We start from the raw sequence: 16,229 nt of genomic DNA, 5'->3' as shown, positions 1-16,229 counted from the left end.
GGGATTGCAACAACAGGATGCAATGCTGGTTGCAGTTCAACCCCATTTGTAATAAAGGGTGTAGTGAACAGATGGGGAGAAAAGAGAAGGAGAGTAGCTGCTGGTGGATGATGCCTGAGTCCTGCTGACTGCCCTTACTTGTCCCAGGGTGGTTCCCCTGCCTGGGCAGTTCCTGGCTAGAAGTCCAGGGCGCAGATCAAGGCTGTGCCTCGTTTGATCCAGTGCTTCTCAGGTTTGTCTGTGGGGATCTCCACAGCGATCACGTAGTTGGTGGAGTGACCCGTTGTTGACAGCGTCCCTGTAAAGAGGGAGGGAGGCAAAGATGCAGGAGCCATAAGAGGCCACCTAAGGCCTCCTTTGCTTCTGGAGGCTGCCTTTTGGGCACCTACCGGCACGAGTGAGTGTCTTGTAGATGGGGCACAGGTACACACCAGCAGCCGGGGGCTTGCGGTTGGCGACGGGCAGCAGCCAGATGACAGCCATCTCACTGTACAGCTCCTTGGGGCGGGACTCTGCCAGCTGAAAGGCAGAGGGGTCCCAGCGGGCGCCCTCGAGAAACAAGCCATAGATGTAGCAGCCATCAGATGGAGGGCAAGAAAGCTCGCTTGGTGATTCCTTCATCACCTGTGGAAGAGAATGGGACCAGGGCTGTGAGCAAGGCTTGGCCCTGATGACCCATGAAGCCTATTACTCTGCTCTTGGCCGAGGCAGAGATAGCAAAAGGGAGGCTGCTCCAGCTCTCTGATATCTCTGGGCTGGGTTTTCCAGCAGCTCACATCATGAGGGTGCGGGCAGCCTATGGAGAAGGGATGTGAGCAGATCTGGAGAGATGGAGAAGTCTCTGGTTGCATTATGGATGCGTCTGTGCTGTGGGTGGGTGTATCTGGCACACAGGAAGGTGGGATGTGCAGCTACTTGGGCAGGCTGGGCAAAGGAAACCCCAAACAATCTGAGTCCCTTACCTCGAAGCCAAATGAGATGTTGTCAATGGAGATGACAGACCTCCTAGCGAAGTTCTGCAGCGTGCCAGTGAGAAAGGCCTGAGGGAAGAAGAATCCACTGATCCAGAACACAGGGGGGATCCCGTGGCTGATCCACTTCTGGAGGAACTCAACCCGCTGCACCAGGTCGTTCACCCAGGATGCCAAGGGCTTCAGTGATGGGTAGGCCTGGGGGGCACACGGAGAGGAAGGTGTTGGATGCATACAAGGACACCCTGAACCTTGTGTTCGAGTTGCTGAGAGCTGCCCAGAGCCCAAGGATCCCTCCAGCTTAGGGCTGAGAACACCCTGCACAAGGCAGGACACATCTGCAGACCACAGGAGCCTGGTCCATATGAGACAGCCCAGCCCAGCTGTGGAGTTGGATGACTCTCCTTGGGATCATGGGGGCAATGGGGCCGGTTGGGAAGTGTTACCTTGGCGTTCCACATAGTGGGGACTGAGTTGTTGTACAAGCTGTCGGCCATCAGCTCCAGCTGAGAGGACATGACAACCAGGCCCTTGAGAGCTTTCAGCAAATCCTTCAGCGACTGAGCAATCACCTCCAGGAGATTGTTGTACCTAAGAGAAAGAGCTGCTGTTTCTGCAGGGGGATCACAGAATGACCTGGGTGGGGATTTATCCCCTGTGTCTGCCTGGATTGCTGTACTGTGAGCTTCATGTAACCCTCGGTGTCTGTCCTCTTGGATGGGGCTCTCTAACTGCCCCCAGGCCCTGGATTGCTGACAGTATCATGCAGAGCAGGGACCAGGACAGGAGGCTGCAGGGGGTTACCTGATCACCTCCTGCACCAGCACTGTGTTCATAGACTCTTCGTAGAGCAGTGGGTATTTGCAGACCACCTCCTGCACGTCCATGGGGTCAGGCAGCTTTGCCAGGATCTCATTTGCAGTCTCTTCCACCAGCTGGAAGGCAGACAGACAGCAAGCAGGTGAGCATCCAGCCAGCCACGGATGCTGGGAAAGGGGGGGAGAACTGACATCTGGATGGCAGAGCCATCCATGGCATAGCATGTGAGCATGTGGTCTGTGCTCACTGCTTGTGCCAGAGAACCAAGGGGTTGGGGCACCCACCTCTTCCCTGGTGCAGCCACCCGATGCGACTGTCTTGGGTTGCAGCTGCAGGATGGCTCCTAGCAGAGCGAAGGTCTCCTTCTGAGCAAAGGTGATGTTGGCATTGTCATGCAAACCAAAGAGCTCGGGGCTGTCGTTGAGCGGCAGGCTCCTGATGTACTGCAGGTACCCCTGGGGAGGAATTGCACTGGCTGTGAGGCAGATGGTTGGGCTGGGAGCACAAGAACTATGAGCCCTTTTGGCCACCATGGGCCTGGCCAGAAATGACCAAAGCCAGGGCTGCTCCAGGAGCCAAACCCAGCAGCCTGCAGACCTGCAGGCCCAGGTGGAAGCTAGACCTTGTCTTATTGCTTGAGCTTTTGCCATTTACACAGCTCCTCATCCCATGTGGCAGCCAGGAAAGGTAATTCACAAGTATGACTTAGGGGCAATGTCTGTGGGCCCTGAGTTATGCTGGTTGGTGCAGAAGGGGAGGCTGGGGGAGTGCCAGCTCCTTTGAGCCACATTTGGTGGCTGAATGAAGGCTGGCTGGGGAGTTCAGTCACACTTGTGTCAAAGCAAATACACGTTAAAAGAATGGGCAGCTTGGCAGCGAGCTTCCTGCAGTGTCTGCCGCACAAAGCTCCTCAGGCACTTCAAGTACATGATATCAAAGTGGTTCAGTGCACAAATGCTTTCAGATGAGGTTTGCTGGCAACAGCTCCAACCCCCTCCCGTGCACATCAACAACATTTTCCTCCTGTTGCTTGAAAAAGATGCAGCTGAAGACCTCAGCCTTCTTTAAACTTCCATTCCCTCAGGAGAATGGGAATACTGTGGGGTCCAGGGAGTAGCACAGTCCCCTTTGCGCTACAACCCCCCCCGGGTCTGTAAAGCTGCATTTTGTTACCTTATACTTACCTCGAGGCCTGAAGAGGTACTGATCTGCCTGTAGACCCCGGATTCTGAATAGGCAAACTCAGGAGTCAGAACCTCAGGTTTATAGAAATCTTCCAGAATATTCATCATGCAGCGCCTGTCCCAGTCATCAGTCACTCGGCCACCGTAGTTGATCTCCCCAGCTGTGTACTTCAGAACCTGTGGGGGATCTCGTGAGGGTTATCCGACCCACAGCATCCACTGTGAGCCCATTACCATTATCAGCTCACACGCTCACCTTGTATGGGACCTCCTTGTACTCGCTCAAGAACATGTTCAGTTGGCTGATGCAGATGCGGAGGTCTCCATCTGTGAACTCATAGGGGATGTTGAACCCCAGTGGCCCAAACTTCCTCCTCTCCAGCATGTTCCCGTGGAAGAAGCAAAGTGACAGCAACAAGGATTTAAACTCTGTGACCTGTGGGATGAGAAGGAGGGAGAGGAGATGCTCAGCTTGGGAAGTGATATAAGTCTTTTCTAGGACCTGGCAGCAAATGAGATGTGCTGTTTGAATTGGCTTATCACAGAGCAGATCTTATGGGAGGAAACACCACCCCTTGTCTAGTATGTGAGATGGAGGTTGGAACCAGGTGATCTTTAAGGTCCTTTCAAACCCCAGCTTTCTATCATTCTATGATCCCACCCAAGTGCTAAATGAAAACTCTAATGGAGAACTGAGTCTGGAGAGGAGCAGAATCCAGGGGGAGAGTGTGCATGGGAGCAGGCATGGGCTGGGGACAGCAAAGCTGGGCTCTACCTTAGGGCAGGAATTCAGGAAGTTATCGCTGAAACTGATGTAGGACTTGAGCAGGTTGGCTTTGACCCCACGGGGAGGCTCAATGGTCATCTTTGAGCTGTTCTGGAGGATGGACACAGGGAAGTGGTTGCTCGGTAGACTGGTGAGCCAGAGGCGGAAGTTCTGATGCACCTGGAGGATCAGAAGGCAGTAAGTGCTCCTGCATTGCCACTGATCTGTTATGGGGAACTTGTGGGTGGGATGGATCTGGGTCTGGGCTTCTCCCAGTGCTCCAGTTCCCCCATCAGAGGTCAAGCTGGCTCAATTAAACCAGCTCTGGTTGCTGGAGCCCCAAAGCTGTGGATGACACCAAAAGTTCCAAAGAACGGAAACTTCAGCAAGTGGCCACAGCAGCTGTAAAACTGCAATCCTCTCTGAGAGGGGAGATGCAAATATCATGCCTCCCTGCTTCAGTGACCACCAGGTAAGGTGGTTTCTCTGCTTCTGAAGAACAGGAGGAATAGGGCTGCATGCTAAGCAATGCAGCTGGAAGAACAGAAGGTCCCAGTAAAGCACAGCACCCTGCTTACTGGGCAGCAGAGCCACCACCGTTGTGAGGGATGGGAGCAGAGGGTTTTCTCCATGTTCCCAGCCACAGGATGCACGTCACCTCGTTGGGGTCAATGCATTCAATGAGTCTCTCCAGTGAAGGCATCCAGCTGGGCGCCAGGTGGCAGTTCTGGAAGAAGACCCAGTTTCCCTTCTTCATGGCGCTGCACATCATGGCTTCAGCACGGGGACCCTGTGGAGGCAGATGGGAAGGGATCGGATCCTGGTCTATCAGGCTGTGCCCTGCTACACCAAACAAGGAGACAGCCACGGGGTGGGAAGATCACTTTCCAGCTTGATAGCTTGGCTCAGTTGGGTTGTCACCATCTGCAAAGGGCCCTTTGCAGCTCAGAAGGTCTTTGGGTCACGGTGTGGGAAGGTGGAATTGGGGACAGATCAGGAGGATGGAGGACTCCAGCAGGGGGACAGCTGCAGCCCTCCCTGCTGAATCAGCTCCTCCAGCCAGCAGAATATGGGGGAGTGGGGAGAAGAGTGCTTCCACTGTGCTGCAAGGATGTTTGGCCTCTTTGGAACCAGGTGAGATCACTAAGAGTGGCAACAGGAGAGTCCTGCCCCAGGTCAGCAGCTTACCTGGCCTTGGCCCAGGGAAATGGCAGAGAGCTTTTCAGAGAACCTCATCTCTGCAGCAAACTTGTAGAGGTCGGCAGCTGGGTCAGTGCCTGGGGACAGCACGAACACAAGGGGGATGGTGGAACTGGACTCCTTGAACACGACGGAGAGATCAGTGGTCTGCAACAGAGATAGCTTGTCATAGCAGAGGGCTGTGCTTCAGGGCTGCGTCTTGGCACCATGCACAGCACCACCTCACCCAGCCTGACCTCCAGCCCTCCCTGTGCCACCAGTGTGGTGCTGGAGACAGAAGCCAGAAGCATGTTCCATTAGGGCCTGGAAATGCTCTGCTTTGGCAGGATTAGGATGAGGGCAGTGATTAGTTTCCCATTGGAGGTTGTATGCCTGTGGTATCTGCTTCCTCCCAGTGCAGTTTCACTGCTAGATGAGAGGGAAGATTTCCCCCCTTTAAGGCATAAAAGTGTTCTCCAGCTTTGGAGTCTGTTGGCACAGTCCTCCTCCATGGCTGGTGCAAGGCATCCCTGCTGCAGCTGAAAAAAGCTGCTGGCCCCCTTGCAGTTCCCATCCAGCAGTGCTCCCTTTGGGTTGATTACCTGAGGCTCAATGAAGTGCCGATCGAGGTTCAGTGCCACAAAGTCCTGCATGGCATTGGTGATCTTATCTCCCCGCAGACACCGCAGAACCAGCAGCTTCTGGAAGGCATCGAGCTCAGTGTCCCACTTCCCTGGCAGGGGCTGTCTGCAAAGCAGTTGTGTTGGGGGAATGGGTCAGATCCTGCAGCTCCTTAAGAAGCACTCAGGATACTCCACGGGAGGCCATGGAGTCTGAGGAGGGACAAGGACCTTCCAGCCAGCTGGCTGAGGTTGTTGTTCATAGCTTTGAAATTATTAGAGCGTAAAGCAGAGCAACTGCTCCTGGGCCCTGTCTTGGACAAGCAAGAATGCCAGTAGCCAGTACCGTGGCTGAATCAGCACCTCATGCTCTTCCATAGATACCATTGTGTGCCTGGCCCAGTACAACACAACTGACAAAGCTTGGGACACTTACCTGTGAGGTTTCTGGCTGTCAAAAATGGCCCTGAATGATTCAAGGTTGGCAGCAAAGTCACCGGCAAAGCCAGAGAAGTTCTTCAGGTTGCTCAAGGCCAGGATGTCTCCCCACGCTCGCTCATTCAGCCAGTCTGGAGCTGGGTTCTCCTGCACCTCCTTTACAGTTCCCCCTGAGAGCAGGTATCTCCACTCATCCTGAGAACAGGACAGCACAAGGGCATGGCTTACAGCCCACCTGCCTGGGCCTGAAGTGTGGAGGTTCAGCAGCCCTGCGTGTAGGCACAGGGAAGGGATCAAGGCTTTTTTCCCCACACCAGCCTTCTAAGCAAGGGGACTGTACACCTGACCCTGGCTTGCTCTGCTGGGACCCTATCCAAGGACTGGGGTGACTTGCTTACCATATCAATCCGCCCATCATTCATCAAGATCTGGGAGCAAACGAGGAAGGCAAACATGAGCTTGTGCTTCTCAAAGAGGCTACGGCACACGCTGCAGTAGAGACTGAAGGTGAGGTAGTTGTTGATGTTCACGATCCGGTCCTTCACAGTATCTGGAAATAGACAACGACCAGACAAGGCAGTGGGTGACGTGGAAGGGGCACAACACAACAGTGCTGCTCTCAAATACAGGCTTAGTGCAGAATCCCCTACGAAAAGCATATCATCCAGATGTGCCAGATGTTTCCAGATGTGGGTGTACGAGGGTCAGGACAGGCCTTGTATCTGAACAAAGCAGCCCCAAAGAAAGGGTGTTTTCTGCAGCTGGGTAAAGAGCTGCTTGCTCCTGCTTCTGCTCAGAAGAGAGCCAGCGTGGAATAAAGCACTGTAGTGTAAAAGAGGAGGGCAGGCTGAAACCCACGCTGTGCAGACACAGCCATGGGCAGCTCTGGACCACATGGAGCACCAAAGCAAGCAGGCACATCTGCCTTGACTCTTCAGGGCCCCAGCTTCTAAGCCAGGAACATGGTGTGAATAAAGGGATGGGAAGGGACCATTTCTGGCACACACCTGCTTTCTCAGAGTTACTGATCCCCATGAGGAAGATGTTGAGGAACCACTCCAGTGAATACTGGTACATGGGGTCCACGCTGGACAGGTCTGAGACACAGAAGTAGAGGATCTGTGCGCGGACAGCAACAGGGGCATACTGCAAGCGTGTGGTGTTGATGTCCACCTCCGTCTGCTCTGCCGCCTTCACCTTGGTCTGAGGGACACAGGAGATGCAGTTTGTGCAGTGCTGGCAGGGGATGGGTGGCTGCAGTGGATGAACACCCACAGCTCATACCTGGATCTCCCCTGCCTTGATCTTGGATGCTTCTAGTGCACTGATGAGCTCTAAGTCATCCACAGGGTTTCCTTCGGAAGTGCTGAGCCGATGCAGGATCTGGTCTTCTATCTCCTTCAGCTCCTGCTGCATCTCAGCATTGCTAAGGATCAGCTGGTTTCGAGCCTCTTCTAAGTCAGGTCGCTCCTCAGCCACCACTTGTCCCAGCAGTTGGTCCTCCAAGCCGCTGCAACAAAAACCAAGGGGTGAGGGTAGGGATAATGGGCCCAAAGGCTTCAGGGCCGTAAGCTAAAGTAAGTGGGAGCAGCTGCTGGGCTAAGTACGTACCTGGGTGAGATGGTGAAGTTGATGAGGGTGACTTTTGTGGAAATCTCGGGGCTGTAATGGGGATTGGACAGGTTGGTGGTGATGTACAGCTTGAAATCCTCATTGTAAGGGATCACCGTATCCCCCAGCTTCAGCACTGTTCTGCCTTGCTGTTTGTAGGTCTGGATTAGAGACAAAAGCAGTGAGGACAGAGCTTGTGGAGATGCACAGAGATGCACAAAGCTGCTGGCACACCCCTCCCCCCCCCACTTCCAGCCTGGCCACAGCAGCAAATCAAAGGACCTGTTTTAGCAGGATGGGTTCAAGGGCTGGGTCCAGCTCCTCGCCGACATTCTCCAGCAGGAAAGGCTTCCCATAAGTAATGGCTTTTTCCAGGCTGCTGAGGAAGTCCCGGTCACTCATCTTGGCCACCTCCAGGCTGTTTGCCTTCTCCTGAAAGGCAAAAGGGGAATGCAGGGATGGAGAAGAGCTCAGGGCTATGCAGATCTGACACCAAGGGCTCTGCTACTACTGCAATGAGGAGATGAAGAGTGAGTGGAAATAACAGCTCATCAACTAAAGCTGCTCAAGCTTTGGACCCCAATTAGGGGCCACATCTACAGCACTTCTGTTGATGTGATGGGGACTGGGTGAAACCTCCTTCAAGCAGAGCCCAGCAATGGCATCTCAGAGCTCATTTGCCTGCAAAGTGAGAGCAGGTGGGTGGGAAAAGCCTTTGGGGAGTACAACAGCAGCAGCTGCCAGTCGTCTTCTTGGTGCTCTTGAAAAGGCACCAGGAGGGCTCTGTGGATGGAGTGAAGAGGAAGTGGTCCTTGTCTCTGGTATCAGGTACTGTTCTCACTAGTTAAGTAATGTCATTCTGAGCTCTGTCCTAGAGGCACTAAAGGCTATTACAGGGCATATCAGTATTGTTCTGTGTGTTTTAGGGTATGGTGAAGAATATAAGGTCCTCAGAAATGGATGTTTTGCTTGCTTACAGAAGGCCCCCTGCTTCCTTGTGTTGATATTCAGCTGAGATGAATTCAGACCCTGCCTGATACTGGGGGGATGGGGTGGAACAGCAGTAGGGCAGCTCTGTGCATAGCAGTCTCAGGCTTTGTGCTGCAGAAAGCTGCTTCCCCAACCCCATGGACTTTGCTTTTTCACCCTGTGGATCTTACCAAGTTCTTGATCCATTTGTTTGCTTGTCTTTGCGGGTCTATGTAGTGAGTCCAGCGCTGGGAGAACCGTGTTATTACCCCATTCTCCACAGACAGCATGTCGTTTGGTAAACCAGCAACCTAATTGGGGGAAAAACCTCTATTTAGCAGCCACTGGGAGCATTTGGAAACACAGCACAGCTGATCTCCTTGTTTTAGGAGCTGGTTGGCCTGTTCTCTCTTTAATTTGTTTGCCTGCTGTGTGTGCTGGATCAACTCTGGGGCCCTGATTCAGGGAGCACCTTTTAGCTCTGTTTAGTCATGCAGGATGGTAGTTATGATATGTAATAAGGTTCATTCTGAGATACCCTTGCTATCCTGGCCCCTGCGTGGCCATGCTGTGGAGGTTGTGGCTGGGCAAGGGGATGGTCTTGAGGGTTCTGAAGAGCTGCAGTTCTCTTTGGAGCAGCTGAGCCATAGGACAGAGCTGTGCTGATTGAGTTAAGGGGGGTGGGCAAGCTGTGGCCAAGGCTTTGCTATAATAATCTTGTGCTGTGTACAGTGGAAACCCAGCAGGTTGAGCTGTGTGATGCACCCAGAGCTGCTGCTGCACTGCATTCTGTCATGTCCCCTTCTACTCATTGAGCAGCATGTCCCAACAGTAATTACTGAGCTCTCTTGGGGTCTCTCCTTTGGTAAAGTATCTCCTAATGAATTGTGTACTGGGTGTTTTAGCCTTTACCTGAGTCAGGCCCGTCCTCTGCCTTTTCAGCCTCCTGTATCATCTTTTTCCATTACTTGCCTGCCAGGAGCGGATTTCCACGGGGTCCCCAAGGGTGCTGATCAGGTTGGGCTCCTCGGTGTGAGGAATATTGTTTTCTGAGAACTTGCTCAGCCACTCGTTGCACAGTGCCACGCGGTACTGTCCCTGCCACAAGAACCAGCATCACAGTCTTCTAGTAGCAGCTATTCCACCGTGTGCAAGGAAACCCTCCTGCTTCTACTCATATGTAGCCTCTAGCACCAATGGAGAGAGATCCAGGAGGGAGGTTGCATCCTTTTGCCCTATTCTGTGCATCCAGCTTGAAGGGATTGTGGTGTTACAGCTCTGACCTGGCTCTTAGCAGGTAGCCACATGCCAGGGCAGTGCTGGTAGATACCCTGGGCAGCAAGGTCACCAGAGGGGCTGGGAAGTACAGCAAACTGCCAGCTGCTGGCCCCAAAGCAGGGCAGAATCTGACTTGAAGCCTATCTAGCTGGCAACAGCAAGGGGCAGGAGAGCAAAGCAGCTAATAGGAGCACTGTGTACTTACAGTAAAAGGGCCCAGGTAGGCAACAAAGCCAGCTGCAAGCAGCACGTCCCCAGCAATGTTGTTGATCTTGTAATCCAGGTTCTCAACAGTGTCCTTCCAGCGCACCTTCTCATCAGCCAGGCTGTTTATGAGCTGTGGAATAAGATGCACATGTGAGACCTGCTGGTCTCTGGGTAACGTTGCAGGTGACTGAATGAGCCAGAGGGGCACTACATATCCTAAGTTCTGTCCCAGCTTTGAGCACTTTGTGCTCTCATTTGTCCCTGTAACTGGTTAAGGAAGTTGTGGCACATGGAAGCTTAGCTACATCAGCCCTTATGTGCTGCTGAGACCTGGCCAGGCAGCTCAAATCTAGTGTTGCCATAATCTGCAGGCACATAACGTTGCTGGAAGTGGCAGGCACAGAGATTTTCACCACTGTGCTCCTTGGCCTGAAGTCAAGTTATCTCTTGTAAGTATGCAGAGCTGTTCCCTACCGTGGCGGCACGACCCAGTCTCTGCTGACACTGCTCACACTTCATCTCCAGTTCCTCCTTCTTGGCTATGCAGCTGTTGTACTTGGCTTGCAGAGCAGCAATACCATTTTCAACTTCCTGCAGGCGTTGCTTAGCTTCGTCAAGGACCTCCTGAGTTGCACGCAGGTCCTCTTCTGCCTCTCTCAAGGCTTGCTGGGGAGATATACAAGGAAACAGTGGTGATGCTGTGCTTGTGGTCAGGCTCCTCCCCGAAAGCCAAGACCATCCAGCAGGAGCTAGTTGGGAACTGTGACTCTGTCAGGGGTTAATTAGAGCCTTAAATCCTGAGCTGTGCACCAAAGCTGGGGGCTCTCATCATCACACTGAAAGGACCATAGTCCTGTGTGCCCTGACACCAAGAGCAACCTGACTGTGCTGCCTCTTACCCGCTTGGGCTCCACAACCTTGGCTACAAAGTGGTACTTGTGCATGGCGCGCACCCACTGGCAGATGGAGGTGCAAGCTTTGGAGACCTTGGCGATGGCAGCTGGCTGGAAATCCTTACTGTCAATGTACGGCTGGATGGCCTTGATCACGGTATCTGGAATGTTGTCCTGTGAGCAACGGTGGGAGAGAAAGGAGACTGGAGATGAGGGTGCCAAAGATCTGATGGAGCAGGGTCAGAAAAGGCTTCTCCCAGTTGCCACTTACCTTATCATACTTAAACAGGCTGTCCAAGAACTTCCCTGGGTCCTGGAGGAGGCCCCTGCCTGGCTCCCAGTAGTCATCCACTTTGGTGCCCAGCTTCTCCCCTGCCACTTTCTTGGGTTTGATTTCCTTCATGATGCAGACTGCTTCGATCACCATTTTCACACCGGGGGGAGGCCGCTGCATCGCTCGAACCTTAAATCCAAATGGAAACAATGGGTTGGTTTGGTCCTTGGTGAGATGGGGTTTTCAACCTCAGCTGGGGTGGAGGGAGCATACTTCAAAGAGGGAGAGGTATTAGAAAAGAGAGCTGATTATCAGAAAGGCCAAGGAGAAAACTGAGGAGGCTGGAAAAAGCCTGCCCCAATGCTCTGAGATGGATATCTTCAGGCTGTAGATGTCTTGGCAAAGCTGTATGCCCACAGGGAAGGGGGAAGTGCAGATATGTGGTATGGGCAGGCTTTCTCCTTTGCTCTGTGGGCTCTTAGTTGTCTTGTACCCCACTCTGGGAGTGCTGCAGTGCTGTGTCAATTGTGGAGGGACTGCTACAGCTGCTAGGAGCGCTGCTAGGGTACCTTTGGGATGGCTGTGGGCATCAAGGCTCTTAGGAATAACTCCTGCTTTGTCCCTTTCTAGTGTTGGATGTCCTTGCCATGTCCAGCAGGAGGAGTTCTCAGACCTTCCTCCAAGACAGAGTCAACAGAGGGGCAGAGTTTGTGAAGACACTGCGGCTGTTCTACCCGCAGGCAGATACCCTCTGTGAGAAGGACTTTGACTGGCTCTTTGAATGCCCCGAGACGGAGCAGTTCATCATGTGGTTCTGCAAAACAGTGGGAGAGGAGAACGTGCTGAGCCCAGCTGAGGTGCAGGCCTATGATGCTCTGGTAGCTGCAGGCAAGCCTATCCTGGAAGGTGATGCCCTTGAGCAGGCATTGAAGAAGTGCAGGAAGACCCCACAGCTCACACGTGTGATACCAGAGGCCAAGGGACGCTCTGTGGAGGACTTGGAGCAGGAGCTCCAGGAGCTGAAGGGCTTCTGTGCCCATCAACTCCGGCAGCTCAACAAGCTGTTGGTTTGGGCAGCCAGCTTGCAGCAGGAGCTGAGTTGTTTGGAGGAGGAGCGGGAGAAAGCAATGAAGGAAGTCTTGAGGAAGGCTTATGTGGAGCTGAGAGTGGAGATCTTTCGAGCCACCAATGTCCTGAAGCAGCTCATTGAGGCTGCAAAGCAACAGGTAGAGCAGCATGAGGAAGCAAGGAAAGGCCAGCGGCCGGCACTGCTGCATAAGATGGACCTCAGAGGCTACATAGAGCTTGAACAGCAGCTCATCGATGTGTTTGAGCATTTAATGGAGCAGGTCCTGCCTGCGAGTGTTTGGACTCAAGAAAGCAGTGTGCAGGAAAGGCTGGAGGCTGCTGTACAGATGGACTCAGCCTCGGAAATACTGGGAGGAAGAAGAGCAGCCCCTCATCCAGAGTATGCAGAGACAGGCCGAGGAGTGGCAGCTGATGGCCAGGAAATAAAGGTTCAAGGCTCAAGGACAGGACCTTCAGCTGAGGGGAAGAGTGAGAGTGAAGAGCTGAGTGAGGGGGATGAGGAGGAAAAAGGTGGCAGCCAGGATCCCACAAAGAGAACAGACACCAAGAGAATGGGGCTGGAAAGCCTTAGGACTAATGGAGAGGAAATACTGGGCAACCAAGACAACTTCTGGATGGAGATGAAGCAGTTGGAGACAGCATATATCTGTGCTCAGATGGAGGTTATAACCATGTCAGCTGAGGTGGAAGGCAGCTGTGCTGCATTAAATTGGGCCCAAAAGACCCTGCAGGATCTCAAGGAGAACAAGGTAGGATCAGTGCTCCTTTCCAGTCCCACCCTTTGGAGCACGGTGTGCCTGTGCTGCAGCACTCCTCCACCAGACACTGGGGCAAAGCAAATGTGCCTAGAGGCTGCGGCCAAGCTGGGCAGTGCCAGCAGTGTGCCCTGACAGCGGTCTCCCTTATCTTCCCCCATACAGCATGTAGTAGAAGCCAATCTCCGGAGCGGTGCTGCCACGTTTGAGAAGCAGCTTCACGCCCTGCGCTGTGACATTGCTCAGATCCAGACCCACCAGCTGCTGCCCCAGGTGAAGGCAGCAGCCAGGCTCTTCCTCCTGCCCGTCCTGCAGGAAAAGCTCTGTCTGGATAATGCTCGCCTGCAGGATATTGGTTGGAGGCAGGAGAAGGCAGCTGCATGGGTGGCGAGCCAGCAAAGCCGCTTGGATCTGCTGGAGCTCCAGTTGAAACTTGAGAGAAAGGAAGTGGACCAGAAGGCTGCTTGGCTGGGAGAGGTAGGAACTGCTCTGGAGAATGCCCAGGCCAGGCTGCAGGTGTATCATGACTGCTGCAAAGAGACCAGCTCCTCCACAAAGGGTTCTGCACGCACAAAGATGGAGCCCAAAGACTCCATTGCCACACGGTAAGGTTCTAGGTCTGCGTGTGCATGAGGAACAAACAAGACATTGAGGAGATGGCATGGGAACAGGGGAGGCTTCTGATAGATGAAAGCAACCAGACTGTTCTTCTACCAGTGCTGGGCCACCCTGACTCCATCTTCATGTCTGTTTTGGGGTGGTGCAGTGAGAGAGAATGGAGATAGAGAACAAAAGTTTCCCTAGGATGAAGTGTAGAGGCACATCTTCAGCTGTCCTCTCACTGTTGCACCACAGCAGCAATGGCAGCCTGCTCCCATTGCACACACTGTCCCCTGAGCTCTGTTCTTTGTGTGGTCAAATGTTCACATCTCTGGTTGCCTTCTCTCTTGCAGGCTCTGGGATGTGCTGATGGGGCAAGACCAGGATGTGCAGCAATCCTGCAGCTACAAGGCCATAGCGGCCCGTAGTTCCCAGCTGGTGCAGGAACAGAGAGAGCTGGAAGCACGACTGGCAGCTCCTATATCCCAACACACCGACCTGGAGTCCACCATAGAGGAGCTCTACTGGCAGCTGTATGACGACTCCAAACAGCTGCAGCTTTTCCCTCCAGTAAGCAAGGAGCTCTGTCCATCCATCCATCCCCCTGCTCTACTTGGGTTGCACAGTAGGTGGACTGAGCTGTTAATACACCGTGTGTGTTTTAATGTGTTTGGTTTCTGCCCTTCAGGAGACTGCTGAGCTGACACACCAGCTCATCACCATGCAGGATATTCTCCACCAAAACCTGACAGAGCTCCTAAATGACCTGAAGGTTAAACGTGACTCTCTGCAGGACCCCAACCTGCGGGCACAGCGTAACCTCTACCTTCATTTCTTCTGCAATGAGGAGAGGCTGAGAGAGATGGTGGAAGAGCAGGAGAAGAAGGCATTGCCTTCCTCCAAGTGACTGCTGATGGAGCTGCCCTATGCGAAGGAATAGATCAAAATGATGCCTTCTCCTTGCTGTGCAAAGTGATGTTCTCCTCTAGTTGAGATGACACATTGGACTGAGAGAGATCCCTGGTGGCCCTGGCTCCAGTGGCAGGGTATGGTCATGGTCAGTAGTTAAGCTTAATATAAACATGGAGCTCATTCCTTAAAGTGGAGGGTTCCTGAAAGCCATGGGGAGGGTTAGATGAGATGTAAGAAGCTGAAGAACTTTGAGTTGGTACTTGGAAACCTTGTATAGTTGGGATACTCCTTGCCATGACAGCTCTACAGGGGGATGGATGCTGCCTGCACCGTTCCCCACCTTCTTGGGGTAAGGAGTTGTGCATGTTTTGGGGGAAATAAAAAGGTCTGTTCTTCACAATTGCAGAAGAACGAGTCTATCGCTCCTCACCGCAACTGTCCTTCCCTGTGCAGTAAAAACTCCTACCCTGTATCTACTACCCCCAACCTTTGCTGAGGATCCTAGCTGTAGCTGCTGCTTGCTGAGGTTTCTCTTTAAAAAAGGAAAAGGCTGTGAATTGTGCAAGCTTATAGAAGAGGAATTGCAGCAAAGTGCTGCTCAGCTGTAGCAGACTATGGTAAAAGCCTTGCTGTCCTTCCTGCCCCTCAGAAACAGATTCCACCCCAACACCCACCTGTGCCACCATTCCCCTTTAAGCTTACCTCTGTAACATCATTTTTTTTGAGGTTTCTCAGGCTGGCCAGAGCAGCATCTAGGGCAGGAAGGGCTTCAGCCAGGTCCTTCTGAGCATCATCTGCGATGGCTTGGGCTTTCTGGGCTTTTTCATTGGCCTTCTCCTCCTCAGCCTGAACAGCAGTTCGTGTCTCTTCAGCAACAGCTGTGTCCACCTGCAGAAGCAGAGACTGCCTCAGCATCTACTTGGTGCTCTGCATTGCTAGGTAAGGATCACAGCAGTCCTAATAGCTATGCTTTTTCTTCCAGTGTACACATGCTGCTCTGTCATAACAGCAGGAGATTGTAGAGAGGATCCACAAGCTCCAGCTCTGTCTGTCCTGGAACAGTGGTAGCTCAGTAGGAACTAGCTGTTCTATTTCTCCATTGAACTCAGGGAGTGGATGTGACAGCAAATGTACAGTGAGATACAGGAATAAGATGTGCAGTGTGGAACTTGAGGAGGAGGGAAGAGAGAGATCCCTTCTCCTTAGCAGGATGAGTGACTGTGTGATAACCCCCCAGCCTCAGGCTGGCAGAGCAGGCTGTGTCAATGCCCAGCTGTATGGTGGGAGGTGTGGGATGGAGCCCTTTTAGCAGCAGCTGTTTGTCCTTAAAGCTGCCTCAGGCTACTTGAGGACTGAGTTAGTAATAGCCTGTGTGTGCAAGGAACTTATGCAGTGAGGGAAGGGAGCTGCTAGTTTGGCTTGCCACCCTGGGCTGTGGCTTCAGACAGGAGCAGATGAGCTGTTGCCAGCCAGCAGGGTAGGAGGGTCCCCAACAGGGGACTTTGCCCTGGCATTGCTGCTCTGTGTAAATGCCTACTGCACAAATCCAATCTGGAGCTCTTGTACTTGCAGATAAAGCACCATTCCTTGCGAGCCCCTTCCCCCCATCCCCCTTTTTTTGTTTAGTAGGAGCAGCCAGAGGTGGAAATATGGAAACTGTGGGG

General features: G+C 53.1%; 2 protein-coding genes across 4 annotated transcripts in view; one reads left to right on the top strand and one right to left on the bottom strand.

Moving 5' to 3' along the window:
* Positions 1-26: 26 nt before the first annotated feature.
* DNAH1 (dynein axonemal heavy chain 1) overlaps positions 27-16,229 on the bottom strand; it is a 57,834-nt gene continuing 41,631 nt past the window's right edge. For all 3 annotated transcript variants that reach the window (XM_085516553.1, XM_085516554.1, XM_085516555.1), the window contains 25 exons: positions 15,268-15,453; positions 11,207-11,398; positions 10,942-11,109; positions 10,517-10,708; positions 10,041-10,172; positions 9,530-9,655; positions 8,749-8,868; positions 7,871-8,020; positions 7,589-7,749; positions 7,262-7,487; positions 6,985-7,180; positions 6,376-6,527; positions 5,976-6,172; positions 5,522-5,666; positions 4,929-5,087; positions 4,399-4,530; positions 3,750-3,920; positions 3,231-3,410; positions 2,975-3,151; positions 2,075-2,245; positions 1,776-1,906; positions 1,418-1,562; positions 963-1,169; positions 390-624; positions 27-298 (listed from right to left, as the gene is read on the bottom strand). In XM_085516553.1, coding sequence (XP_085372679.1) covers positions 177-298; positions 390-624; positions 963-1,169; positions 1,418-1,562; positions 1,776-1,906; positions 2,075-2,245; positions 2,975-3,151; positions 3,231-3,410; positions 3,750-3,920; positions 4,399-4,530; positions 4,929-5,087; positions 5,522-5,666; positions 5,976-6,172; positions 6,376-6,527; positions 6,985-7,180; positions 7,262-7,487; positions 7,589-7,749; positions 7,871-8,020; positions 8,749-8,868; positions 9,530-9,655; positions 10,041-10,172; positions 10,517-10,708; positions 10,942-11,109; positions 11,207-11,398; positions 15,268-15,453 — 4,173 coding nt within the window. In that variant the 3' untranslated portion in view covers positions 27-176. The remainder of the gene's footprint in view (positions 299-389; positions 625-962; positions 1,170-1,417; positions 1,563-1,775; positions 1,907-2,074; positions 2,246-2,974; positions 3,152-3,230; positions 3,411-3,749; positions 3,921-4,398; positions 4,531-4,928; positions 5,088-5,521; positions 5,667-5,975; positions 6,173-6,375; positions 6,528-6,984; positions 7,181-7,261; positions 7,488-7,588; positions 7,750-7,870; positions 8,021-8,748; positions 8,869-9,529; positions 9,656-10,040; positions 10,173-10,516; positions 10,709-10,941; positions 11,110-11,206; positions 11,399-15,267; positions 15,454-16,229) is intronic.
* LOC146758393 (HAUS augmin-like complex subunit 3) lies at positions 11,760-14,680 on the top strand. The gene is made up of 4 exons (XM_085516561.1): positions 11,760-13,047; positions 13,219-13,658; positions 14,007-14,223; positions 14,342-14,680. The coding sequence occupies exons 1-4, from the start codon at positions 11,857-11,859 to the stop codon at positions 14,558-14,560; spliced, it is 2,067 nt and encodes a 688-aa protein (XP_085372687.1). The 5' UTR covers positions 11,760-11,856; the 3' UTR covers positions 14,561-14,680.

The sequence above is a fragment of the Coturnix japonica genome, chromosome 15, assembly GCF_054131305.1.
Source record: "Coturnix japonica strain WE chromosome 15, WE-NBRP24, whole genome shotgun sequence".
NCBI lineage: Eukaryota > Metazoa > Chordata > Aves > Galliformes > Phasianidae > Coturnix > Coturnix japonica.
Note: the sequence above shows the minus strand (reverse complement) of the source record. Positions and strands in the feature narration are given on the sequence as shown.

Excerpts from the sequence above, each read along its gene's own strand:
- LOC146758393 (XM_085516561.1), top strand. The coding sequence starts at position 11,857 with ATGTCCAGCAGGAGGAGTTCTCAGACCTTCCTCCAAGACAGAGTCAAC. Across the intron at positions 13,048-13,218 it reads AGGATCTCAAGGAGAACAAG|CATGTAGTAGAAGCCAATCT; the intron begins GTAGGATCAGTG and ends TCCCCCATACAG. Across the intron at positions 13,659-14,006 it reads AAAGACTCCATTGCCACACG|GCTCTGGGATGTGCTGATGG; the intron begins GTAAGGTTCTAG and ends TCTCTCTTGCAG.